The sequence below is a fragment of the Maylandia zebra genome, linkage group LG13 (assembly GCF_041146795.1).
Source record: "Maylandia zebra isolate NMK-2024a linkage group LG13, Mzebra_GT3a, whole genome shotgun sequence".
Lineage (NCBI taxonomy): Eukaryota > Metazoa > Chordata > Actinopteri > Cichliformes > Cichlidae > Maylandia > Maylandia zebra.
In genome coordinates, this window is record NC_135179.1 from 11799636 (window position 1) to 11811929 (window position 12294).

Genomic DNA, 12294 nt, shown 5'->3' on the forward strand with positions numbered 1-12294 from the left:
AGCTTTTGAAGCTACAACTTACTGATGAGTCTCAAATGCATCACCTGCTTGCAAACAACACCACAAACATCATTGGTGATGACCCTAACTCTAGAACTAGGCAATTAGAATATGTTTATTGATTTATTAAGTTGTTCTCCAAAATATTTTCAATTGGGAAACAAAGAAAGCGTTTATTCAAAGTGACATACATCAAAAATATCTATGTTTTCCCCCCAAAAAGTCTCCAAAATATACAATTATAGGGGAGTGCTAGGGTTATGGATGGGATTATGCTTACTTAAACTTCATTGGGTTAAGTTGCTGTTTGGAAAAGAAAGTTGTAAAGATGAGCTTGTTGCATTTATGTTTAAGTGTATGATGGTTCCAGTTTAAAATGAGGTTTTGCAGAAAGGGAACATTGTGGGTTTTTCGAGAACAGCTCATTCAACCAATGCATGAGTGACTGAGGTCATCAGTAACTCGACATCAAAGGCAAAAAAAAGCACGTCAGGCTGTCATTGTGAGGAGAGTTTTGTCCCGAATGAGTAATGTTGTATAGTGGTTAACAGCTTTTCCTAATGTGTGAAAGTTCCAGACCAGTAGGAAGCACAAGTTCCTGTGAAGGTTGTGTTAGGAAGGGCATCTGGTGTAAAAGTGCGCAGGTCCGTCTACTGTGGTGACCTATTGTGAATAATGGAGCAGCTGAAAGAAGCTAGAACAATGCAAAAGTTATTGCTTTTTACTCCCTATACTTCATTAAATACTGTTTCGGTGTTAAAATTATAATTGAGTCAGGGTAAAGCCTGGGGCCCTTAGTTATGATGTTATGATCAGTGAAGGTCCTTATAAAGATAGCTAAATATGGCCTTGTGTGTATGTATATGCCTCAACACACAGAGAGTGGAGCAGGCGGCAGCCACACAGGGGAAACAGTGGTAAGAGAGTACTTTTAGCCAAAATATGGGAAGTGTTCATCCAAATGATGTCAGACTTGGCATCATACTTAGTCAAGTCCCCAGCAACACACTCACCAAGCTTGAACTGGGTTGGATAAACAGTTGTCAAAATAGGCAAAGAAAAAAGAAAAGAGAGACATAATTCTCGAATTATTATTAGTAACATTACAAATGGGTTTGTTCGGCATTTTTTTCTATTATTTTCTTGTGGCTGGTTAGGAGGGGGCAGGAGAATACAGTATATGAAACACTATAATGTGTTCTAGCCTGCATGCACTTGCATATGGAGTCTGCTTGTGTTCTCAGATGCTCAACCTTCTTCTTATTGCTTCTCTTTACTAAGCTGGATATTGCTTAACGCTGTTTCTGCAGACAAGCACTTGCACTCTGTTGGCAACAAATCCATCTCCAGTGTAGGAAGTATAGTGGGTGCTGCAAAAACATCAGATAAATGACTACTGAGGCCTGGTTTAGATGTGGCAGACTGCACCATTTTCCCATATGCTTAACTGGGTTAGATTTTTTTTCTTCTTCTTTCCGCCTTTGATGGTCTTTCTTTTGTCAGTTATGCAGATTTCCATAAAAGAAACGCAAACAATAAGGTTTTTTCCTTCTGTGCTTTTTTTTTCTTTTCTTTTTTGGTCACTATAATTCTTGTTTCCAGGTTATTGTAAGGCTTTTGTGCTAAAAAAGAAAAAAGAAAAAAGGGAACCCCCACCCTCACAAAAGAAAACGCAGTTTACTCAGGAGGAGTGGGTCACACGGTGGGAGGGGGGAATTTGGAGTAAGGGGAGATATGGCAGTTACAGGTGGGGAATTGGCAATACTTATATATGGTAGGGCTGAGGTGACATTTAACAAACGTGGGACTGCAAGGTTTGTGCGTGGGGAGATTGGTAGGCTGATGCGGTTTCCTGGAAATACCCCAACATGCAAACGCTCTTGTAAAACCGTTCTGACAAGCAGGCAAGAAGTGTTTCACTTGAGGTTTCTCATGAGTGTGGTGCAGCAGACCTTTCTATTCATACGCAGTATGAATAAATATAGTGAAGCAAATTTAGTTGCAGATTACAAATAGCCTATTTTTATTGCCAGACTTCATTGAATAGCTTATCCTGACAGAGAGATGACTTGGGCAAAAAGTATATTAACAAGTTTGCAATTAGGAAAATGTATGCAAGTGCATACACAAATACATAAATTAATCAAATGTTACATACCAGACCCAGTAAATTCTTAAAATTCTTATTTAGATAAGGACTAACACATGACTAAATGCTATACAGCTCCAGTCTGCTAGGCTTGATTAACCTGTCAAGTTGGCCTTGTTAGGTGAGGCTGTGTGCAGTCAGGAATAGGACCCAAGGTGCAGACTCCGGAGACAGACGTGAACTCAAAAAGGCTTTAATGCTGAACGCAACATGACATAACTAGAAAGACTCAAAATAAACTTACACCGGTGGACAGGCAAAACACACAGCAAAATAAACGGTAGATCACGACACGGACACAAAGAAACACTGGGCTTAAATACACAGAGGGAGCAATCAGGGAATGGGTAACAGAAGGGAAACACAGCTGGGGCAAATCAGGCCTAACGAGACAAGAGGAAGCAAAACCAGACACATTAACATCAGACATGGACTTTCAAAGTAAAACAGGAAACACATAACACAGACTGAACAAAGACACAGACTCATATGCAGGCACTACAAAGGGAACAGAGATGTGGGAACAAGGCAGACACAAACACTGACTGAACACGGGGATATAGGAACTTAGGATACACAGACGCGAACTAGACAAGGGGATGCAGGTGATAGGGGAGACATAAGCCATAAGACGGAACTCAAAGAAACCAAAAACTAGAAAGTATAAATAATAACATAAACTCAAACACCCTGGGTCAACGACCCAGGCATCCTAACAGGCCTGGGGCAAAAATGTGCTGTTGTGTACCTTTTAATGCTGCAGCAACAACATCGTCTTCAGTTTAATTAAATTCAGTTTTATTTAAGGCATTACATTTATTAATTTAGGGCTGCATGGTGGTTAGCAGTGTTGCTTCATAGCAAGAACGTCCTGAGTTTGACTCCACCATTTGGCCGAGGCCCTGCTGTGTCAGTCTGGCGACTTGTCCAGGGTGGACCCTGCCTCTCGCCCTAAGGTAGCTGGGACCAGTAAGACGAGCAGACCAGGGATATGGCTCTTCAGAACCAGAGGCATCTCCACTCAGTGGTCAGCAGACTGCAAACACAATCTCCGAGAGCCCTTCTCATAATATCAGGGGACTTCAATCATGCCTCTTTGGACTCCACACTGCCCACCTTCACCCAGTATGTGACCTGCTCAACCAGAGACAATAAAACACTGGACTTACTGTATGCCAATGCTGAAGAGGCATACAGTTCATCACCTCTCCCTCCACTGGGCAAATCTGACCACAACCTGGTGCACCTTGTCCCTGTGTATGAGCCCTTAGTGCGCAGGGTGCCACCAGCCACCCGCACAGTGCAGAGATGGTCAGAGGAGAGCGAGGAGGCTCTTAAGGACTGTTTTGAGTCGACTGTGTGGGAGGTGATCTGTGACGACCATGGAGAGGACATCGACAGCCTTACTACATGCATTACTGACTATATTAATTTCTGTGTGGATAACACCGTACCTACCAGGACTGTACGGTGTTTCTCCAACAACAAACCTTGGATTACCCCAGAAATTAAAGCTGTCCTCAAGCAGAAGAGGAGGGCCTTCAAATCCAAAGACAAAGAGGAGTTGAAAAGGGTGCAGAGAGAGTTGAGGGGACTGATAAGGAATGGGAAGGACAGCTACAGGCAGAAGATGGAGAACCAGCTTCAGCAAAACAACGTTGGTGAAGTCTGGAGAGGCCTCAGAACCATCTCAGGCCACAAACAGCAGAACTCTCTGCCTGGGAGGGATGTGAGGTGGGCAAATGAACTGAATCATTTCTTCAACAGATTTGATTCAACCATGAGACAGTCTACAACATCGGCTGCAGACTCACCCACCCCCACTGCTGCTGTTCCACCTCTGACACACACTTCACACCTCCTCTATTCACCCTGCTCACTCCCCCCCACCCCCAACAACAGCATCCAATACACACTCAACACAAGGCTCCAGCCTGTCTCTCTCAACCACCCAGGTTAGGAGGGAACTGAGGAGGATTAATGGCAAGAAGGCAGCGGGCCCAGATGGCATCAGCTCGAGGGTCGTCAGGTCCTGCGCGGACCAACTGTGTGGGGTGATGGAGCACCTCTTCAACCTGAGCCTGAGGTTGGGAAGAGTCCCACAGCTCTGGAAAACCTCCTGTGTTGTACCAGTGCCAAAGACTTCACGCCCCAAGGACCTCAACAGCTACAGGCCGGTGGCTCTGACATCCCACCTGATGAAGACCCTGGAGCGGTTGGTCCTGGCTCAGCTTCGGCGCCTAACAAGCTCATCACTGGACCCACTTCAGTTTGCCTACCAGCCTGGCATTGGCGCGGATGATGCCGTCATTCACCTCCTACATCGTTCCCTCGCTCACCTGGAGACCGCTGGAAGCACTGTGAGAATCATGTTCTTTGATTTCTCCAGTGCCTTCAACACTATTCTTCCCTCGGTTCTGAAGGACAAGCTGGAGAACTCTGGAGTGGACCATCACCTCACTACCTGGATTTTGGACTACCTCACCGACCGACCACAGTATGTGAGGACTCAGGGCTGTGTGTCGGACAGGGTCGTCTGCAGTACGGGGGCCCCACAGGGAACGGTTCTGGCTCCGTTCCTCTTCACCATCTACACTGCAGACTTCTCCCACAATTCCACCCAGTGCTTCCTGCAGAAGTTCTCTGATGACTCTGCAATAGTCGGCCTCATCACTGATGGGGACGACAAGGAGTACAGAGGACTGACTCAAGACTTTGTGGACTGGTGCCAGCTGAACTACCTCCAGATCAACGCCAGTAAAACCAAGGAGCTGGTGGTAGACTTCCGCAGGCACAAGCATTCTCCACTGCAATCACTGAACATCCAGGGTATGGACATTGAGGCTGTGGACAGCTACAGGTACCTTGGTGTTCATCTGAACAACAGACTGGACTGGACTCATAACTCAGACGCCCTCTACAGGAAAGGGCAGAGCAGGCTGTACCTGCTGCGGAGACTCAGGTCGTTTGGGGTGGAGGGCCCACTCCTGAAGACCTTCTATGACTCTGTGGTGGCTTCTGCTATCTTTTATGGTGTGGTCTGCTGGGGCGGCAGCATCTCTGCTGGGGACAGGAAGAGACTGAACAGGGTGATCCGAAGGGCCAGCTCTGTTCTAGGATGCCCTCTGGACCCAGTGGAGGTGGTGAGTGACAGGAGAATGGCGGCTAAGCTGTCATCCCTGTTGGACAACATCTCCCACCCCATGCAGCAGACTGTGACAGCACTGAGCAGCTCCTTCAGTGGGAGACTGCGGCACCCACGGTGTGGGACGGAGAGATTTCGCAGGTCTTTCCTCCCCACTGCTGTCAGACTCCACAACAAAGACTTTAACTGAACAAACACACACATCCACACATGTGCAATAACACTAAGTGCAATAATCTTTTCTGGCATCGTTGTATTTTTACTCAGTTGTATATAGCATTCGTATTCTATTTTTATCTTATTGTATATTTTTATTCTATTTTATTCTACTGTATATAGTATATTATTTTATTCTATTCTGTACAGCTGTGTACTGTATTTATTCTTATTGTATTCTAATTTTTGCGTCATAACTTTTGCACTGTCCACTTCCTGCTGTGACAAAACAAATTTCCCACGTGTGGGACTAATAAAGGTTATCTTATCTTATCTTATCTTATCTTAAAGAGGTGTGAATTTATGTCATTCCGAATAACTGGTCACTGGTTATGTGTCTAAAACCCGCAGTGCTAAAATAGACAAGCATTCAAATTTGTACTTTTTTAATCTATCCACCAGTGGATAGATTAATCTATAAGAAAGCACCACTTTTTTATAAGGTAATCATACCTGTAGAACGAAATGATCCTAATCAGCCAAGTAACTTGTAACTACAACTATCCAATATAGATAGTGGAACGAAATGGTTACAGTAGCACTCTGTGCAGTAGTGAAAAAGGTGAGTCATTACCAGAACTTCCTTAAAAAGGCAGTGAAAGAGGAGCTTTGGTGCACTTGGAAGTTTGGTGACCTTCTAGTTGTAGCCTCTTTATCAAGCCGTTACAAACTCTGAAATATGTAACTACAAGGATTATACAAGAAAAGTTTTCATCTTGACGTTTGTGGTATTTCGCAAGACTGCAAAACGCCCTGATTTACACAGGAAAAAAACAGCTGCCCAAACTCTGTGTTTAAGCTGTCATCAATAAAATAAGAATGAAAATGTCAAACCAAGATCGCTGCACAATGTCTGTTCATGAATGAATCTGACTCACTGCCTCTTCTTTTGAAAAGTGACATATCGCAAAACTCAAAAGTACAGCTGAAGCTCATTCGACAGGAAGTTATCTGCTGTTGTGCAATAGGAAGAGGGTGTATCCATGGTTACCTTTGTCTGACCCTTTTGTAACAGCAGCAAACAAAACACGCCCATTCACCCTAACAGTATCACATAAACACCCACCAACTGAGGTTTTTTTTTTTTTGGCCCATTTAAAACTCTCAAGTACTGTAACATTCCTGGAAACTGAGGCGGGATTCAGATTCGGGTTATAGAGTGAGGTGAAATACTCAGAACACAGTTTGTTTGACTGATTATCAATGCCATTCTCAGGCTCTTCACATAAACCATTAAAATTATTATTTAAGTAGTATATAAAGTACAATTTGTACATGCCACATGAAGTATGATCTAACCCTGTTTATTTGGCATTCATAAGCTGAAAAAAAAAGCCACAGATAAGGGAACACTTAAAGTGTTTGCTCATTCATTTGTTAACTATGTATGGTATTTAACCCTGGAGAACCCATGGGGTCAAATTTGACCCCATGGTTTCCCTAGTAAACCAATGGGGTCGGATCTGACCCCATGGGTTCTCCAGGGTTAAAAGTAAATTAATAAGTTACCAATAAAATATCACAGGTGTAAAATTCACAGTATATACAGAGAGGTGTCAGTATCAGAATTGTCCTTCATATAAATGTGCTTTGTCCTAACCAGCCTGATTAATGGTAGCTTAAAATAAATGTTTCTAACTGAAAGCTAGATTTGCTCATTCAGATTTCCTCTGTGCTTTCAGCCACATCTCATGACTGTCATTCGTGAACAGACTTAAACATGTTACTGTAAATATTCAAGTAAGTTTTGATTACCAGTAAAAATATAAAACAAACACATACATGTGCTGTATTTACATTTCCTGTTATTAAAATGCTTAATGTGATATAGCTGTGTTACATTTCACCCCCAATTACCTCATACATGACAAATGCAGTAAAGGATATCTAAAAATGATCTCATTTTGGTTTACAGCTATATTAGAGTCCTTCATAAGCTACTTATTTTCATATAGGAAGTAAAAGTGTTACAGATGTACATCTGTGAAATTTCCACAGTTTCATAACCCAAAGTCCTGTGTTATAAAAGTAATTCTGAGTAATCCAACAGGCGGTCTCACAGTTATTAATCTTTCTAATCTAGGATCTCTAATCCTATCATTGTGTGTAAGTATGTGTATGCTTGTAGGAGTGCTCAACAGTGCGTCACTGGACTGTCTAGATGCCAATGATAAAAGAAGTGAAACCGATGGGCTACAGATCACAGCAAAACACCATGCAGCAGGTCATTAACCTTGCCGTTTCAGGTCTCTTAACTTTCCCTAAGGTGATTTTAGCTGAACAAAATAAACTGCATTTAACTATTTTGGTTGTTTATATTTTCATCTACATCATAGTCTCCACTGCAGCAGTAATTTCCCCCACAGAGATGATTAAACGTTTTATTTTATGACATCTAACAAGGGAGTTGTCTTAACATCACAACATATACTTAGTCACGTTTATATTTCTTTCTAAAAGAGCAATAAGGGATTTTTGCACTGATAGACAGCTCTAAAATGTTTGCATAACTGAGGCAGTTGTCGTTCAGGAGACAGAGTCGGTCGTCTGTCAACTGGAATATCATATGTGTAAACTGGTTTGAGTCTCAGCCTCCAGTCTACATATTCAGTATCCTGGGCAAGATAGTGAACCCTAAGTTACCCCTAGTGCATCCACTAAATTGCGAGTGTGCCAATGTTGTGTTAAAAGTCCTTAGGTGTAGAAAAAAAGGAACTTATATGAATATGTGTGTGAATGAGGCTTCTAGTAAGAAAGTGCTATAAAGATACCAAACCATTTAAAACAAAACTCCCTATAATTACTGAGAAAATACATGAATGGACAATAAGAAATAAAGGTATACTACTTTAAAATATGGAGTATTTGGTGTTTATAAATACCAAGGAAGGTAGTTTAACATTAAGTGTTGCCTACTGGCGTCGATTAAAACATTTCTGTAATCTCACAACTGGGTTTAGGGAATTAAAAAAACAAAAAACAAAAAACGTTTCGTCTTTAAGCGCTCGCATTTGTATCATGACTACAAAAAACAACTACAATTCCCATCAGCTACGTGTGTTTACGGAAGCCTGACCCGTAAGCTAATGGTTGCCTCGTTTTGTTTTTAGGGTACAAGCTGATGTGATTTCTCGCAGGGGCGGTGACGTAAAATCTAAAATTCACTACTTAAAGGGAACTGTTCTCGGGCGATACTGGTTAATGAACTAAGCACAGCTCCATTGGGATTTGACGACCGTTACGTCGTGCTCGATGTGATGGTTGTTGCTTTGATTGTTGTACGTAGCCTAGCATGTTTCCTTAGTTAACAGTGCGATTTAACGACGATTAAACATCCATGAAACCGACAGACTCGGATGAAGATGAAGCAGAGCACCCAAGCTCCATGCAGAAGGAGCTGAGGCGTATGTTAATGTTTTGTCGTGCTACGTTTGCTAACCTGTTTGAATGGGCAGCTCAAGAGAGCGTCGTTGGATGGTTAGTTAGCACATAGTAAGATGAAACCGACTTGGTGTATTAAATTTATGCCGCCAGAGCCCAATAGAGCATTATCTCTATAGGTATGTTACCGAAAAGAACTATTATTGGTGGAAAAGTACAGGTGACAGGCACATGACTGCCACCTGTTGCTGCTGGGGCAGCAGATGAGGACACTTCACAGAACATAAGTGTCAATGCAATCTTAAACCAAAAGAAAACACAAGCTGACAATAAAATGAAGCTTCAGATTCTGAATCCAGGCGCTCAAAGTGCAGCTAAAAAGGAGACATGATCTCATGTGAACCGGACCAGGGAAACTGCCCTTTCTGCCAGTGTACAGAAGTTTAACTACATATTTAATCCCCGAGATTTGTTAGCATGACTCTTTGGGCTGAAAGTCAAAGAACTAAATGTGTAAAATTGCAGAAATCTAAATTTTAATTACTTTGGTGTAGTATGAATGACCATGGAGGAGGTCTTTATCAGTATGAAAACTTGTGAAAATACAATTAAAAGTCCAAGATTTCTGTTCTCCTTCTCCTTTCCAAAGCCATTTAGTGGGCCAGTTTGAAGCCTTTGCTGGGCCGATTCTGGACCCCGGGCCTTATGATTGGCACCACTGCTCTAAAGCTTTCATTTTAGGATGCATTGCCTGCCCTAAGCAAAATAAAAGCTTTGCATTATTTGGCTTCTGATTGGCTAAAATAAATAGGTGAAATTGAGATTGTACAGCTTAGTTTTTGTGCAAGTGCCACCTGCTTACCTTCGTGAACACAACACTGGTGGTGTATTTGTTTGCTGTATAGACATGACTTCTTTGGTTGTCTGTGCATTTCATCAAATAAATGATATACTATGTTACACTGGCATCTATGTGTATGCTGAATTCAGAGCGGGCCAACCAAAGCATCCAGCATCTGAGCAGTGCTCCGCTGCAGCTGGACCCTGATGGAGATGAGGTGGAGGAGGTCAGAGGTGGTGATGAAGACCATTATACAACCATGGCCGAAGAGGACAAGGCTGCATGGAACCAAAAGTCACAGAGTGAAGCAGGTGACTGATTGAATACATAGAAAGTTGATTCTGTTCACTTGTAAACTGACCTTACACCAACCAAGTAACTTTTTCTGCAGACTGCAGGCTTTCTCAACCTTATAAACAGTATAGTTGCATAATGACAGAAATTGGCGCAACTGACTAACAATGTGCAATGAGCTCAGTCCCGTGATTGTTAATATGCCAACTGTCATGACCACTGATCAGTGAGGAGTGGCTAAAGCATTGCAAGATTGTGAAAGATGTACTCTTAGGCCTCCTCCAGTGTTAAAAAATGGTCACCTCTCTTTTTACTTCCTACCAGCCTGGGATGCAAACTTCCTCAACATTGAAAGATTGGGCAGTACCCTGTAGGTATAATTACATGCAGTCTTGGCTTGACAAACTGAATATTCTGTGTTGTCCCGTCTGCCAGTGGTTGTTTGGGTTCTCTGATAATGTATAATTTACTGCAGTCGTCTTGGCAGCTGCATGTACTGTATTACTGTGTCTGTTCTGGGGCACCCGATCATTGAGGTGGACCACTTTTTGATGGATCATCTTTTGGTGTTTCAAACCACAGAGACATGGTGTTTTGAAAAAAGAAAAATGCATCTCAGCTGTTCTGATACTCCCGAAACATAAGAGATCAGATTGTTTCCTTAGGCAGCAGTTGTCCTTCTTCTCTCCTGGATCGCTCATAGCATTCTTCCCATCTTTGACTAACCAACCTGTGATAACCACATTTTAATAAGGAGCTCTTTGATATGACGTTCTTTTGCTTCCCTAGCTGCTGTGTATGTGGGGATGGTGTTTGCTCTAAAAAGAACCACAATGGTGCTAAATTATGCACTTGTACTGCTTATAAGGCTGGGAAACGTGCAGTCAGCTGAGACCGAAGAAGTTACTTGGATGAGTGATGAAATGTTTCTGATTAGTTGTAAGTCGGTTATGTGATAAAACTCAGCCCTTACAGTGGGGTATCGTGAGATTTCCCCTCTCAGTCTTTTTACACAAAGTTTAAATAAAGTGTTTATGTGTTTGTGTACATACTTATTTCTTATGTCTTTTGTAGTTAATCAGCTGAAGAGCCTTCTGCTGAAGCAGGGCAGAGAAATTCCCACACCTGTCTCCCCTTCCAAGAAACAGTCTCCATCCAAGGTAGAATGAGCAGTTGTGCATGGTTTAACATTTAAATGCGTTAGATCTGACGAAGGCCTGTTACAGAACTGATACTCAGATTAGGAGCAATTCTCCATACTTGAATGTACCATGGTTTTATAGTTCACTAAAATGAAAGAAAAAACTAAAAGTAGGTGTGAAAACTAAGTGAAATAAACTAAAAATAAACAGGAAAGGCCCTCAGTTTTAGTTTTTGTCATTCTAGCAAGCACCAGGAAGCCTTGTAAATTTGTTAAAATTTGTCACAGACTCACTTTCTAATAATAAAAAAGTAAAATTAAAAAAAATGTGCTAAAAGTGAAATGTGCAAAGCCGCTTTGAAAACAAATGAAAGCTAAACTGAAATAAAATGGAATTAAAACTGACTTCACTTGCGGCTCTTCTGTGTTTTGGCTTTTATTTTTTACTCTTCTTTCCCTTTTGCATGGCAGGAGGGGATGTCCAGTTTACCTGCCTTTCAGGATTTGGTTCCTGTATTTCACAAGTCAGAATACATCCAACATCTGGAAGCTGAGGTTAAATTCTGTAAGGTCTGTGTGCACAAATGTACGTGTGTGGGCGCGTCCTTCATTCCCAGTGTGCTAATGTGAACGGATGTTAATCGGCTTCTCTGTTTGTGTGACTTCAGGAGGAGCTGCAGGGAATGAAACAGCGGATCAGAGTAGTGGTGGTGGAAAATGAGAAGTTACGTTCAGAACTGAAAGCCGAAGCTGTGGATGAATCTCTAAAAGATTACACGATCCGAAACTCCACGGTAATTTGTGCGTGTGTGAAAATCATTGGTTTGATTTTTGTGTGTGTGAAAATGGTAATGCATGTAACAATGAAGGCACCTATAGTACAAACATAATAATGAGAGGAATAAAAAAGACTGAGGTTACCTTATGGCTCAGTCACACTTAAATAAAAATAGGACGGTCATTTCTTTGCAGCTTTGACACTCCAGCTTTGACAACAGCGACTGAGGCTTGAGGCTTGCATTAATCGTAGTCATGCTATGGTCTCCAAACGCTGTTTTCTTATTATATTGTGACTGTTGCATTAGTCATTTTTCTCTGGACACTTTCAGTAGAGAGACACTAGAATA

General features: G+C 42.0%; 1 protein-coding gene and 1 long non-coding RNA gene across 4 annotated transcripts in view; one reads left to right on the plus strand and one right to left on the minus strand.

The window, feature by feature from the left end:
* The window catches only part of LOC143421779 (uncharacterized), a 71006-nt gene that overhangs the window by 17699 nt on the left and 41013 nt on the right, over positions 1–12294 (minus strand). The window lies entirely within an intron of this gene.
* The window catches only part of sdccag8 (SHH signaling and ciliogenesis regulator sdccag8), a 51909-nt gene continuing 48200 nt past the window's right edge, over positions 8586–12294 (plus strand). The window contains exons 1-5 of one of the 3 annotated variants that reach the window (XM_004551423.6): positions 8586–8914; positions 9882–10043; positions 11101–11186; positions 11639–11737; positions 11836–11961. In XM_004551423.6, coding sequence (XP_004551480.2) covers positions 8848–8914; positions 9882–10043; positions 11101–11186; positions 11639–11737; positions 11836–11961 — 540 coding nt within the window. In that variant the 5' untranslated portion in view covers positions 8586–8847. Of the gene's footprint in view, positions 8988–9051; positions 9071–9881; positions 10044–11100; positions 11187–11638; positions 11738–11835; positions 11962–12294 lie in introns of those variants that run through there. The other 2 variants (XM_004551424.4, XM_076891538.1) reach the window with 2 other exon arrangements.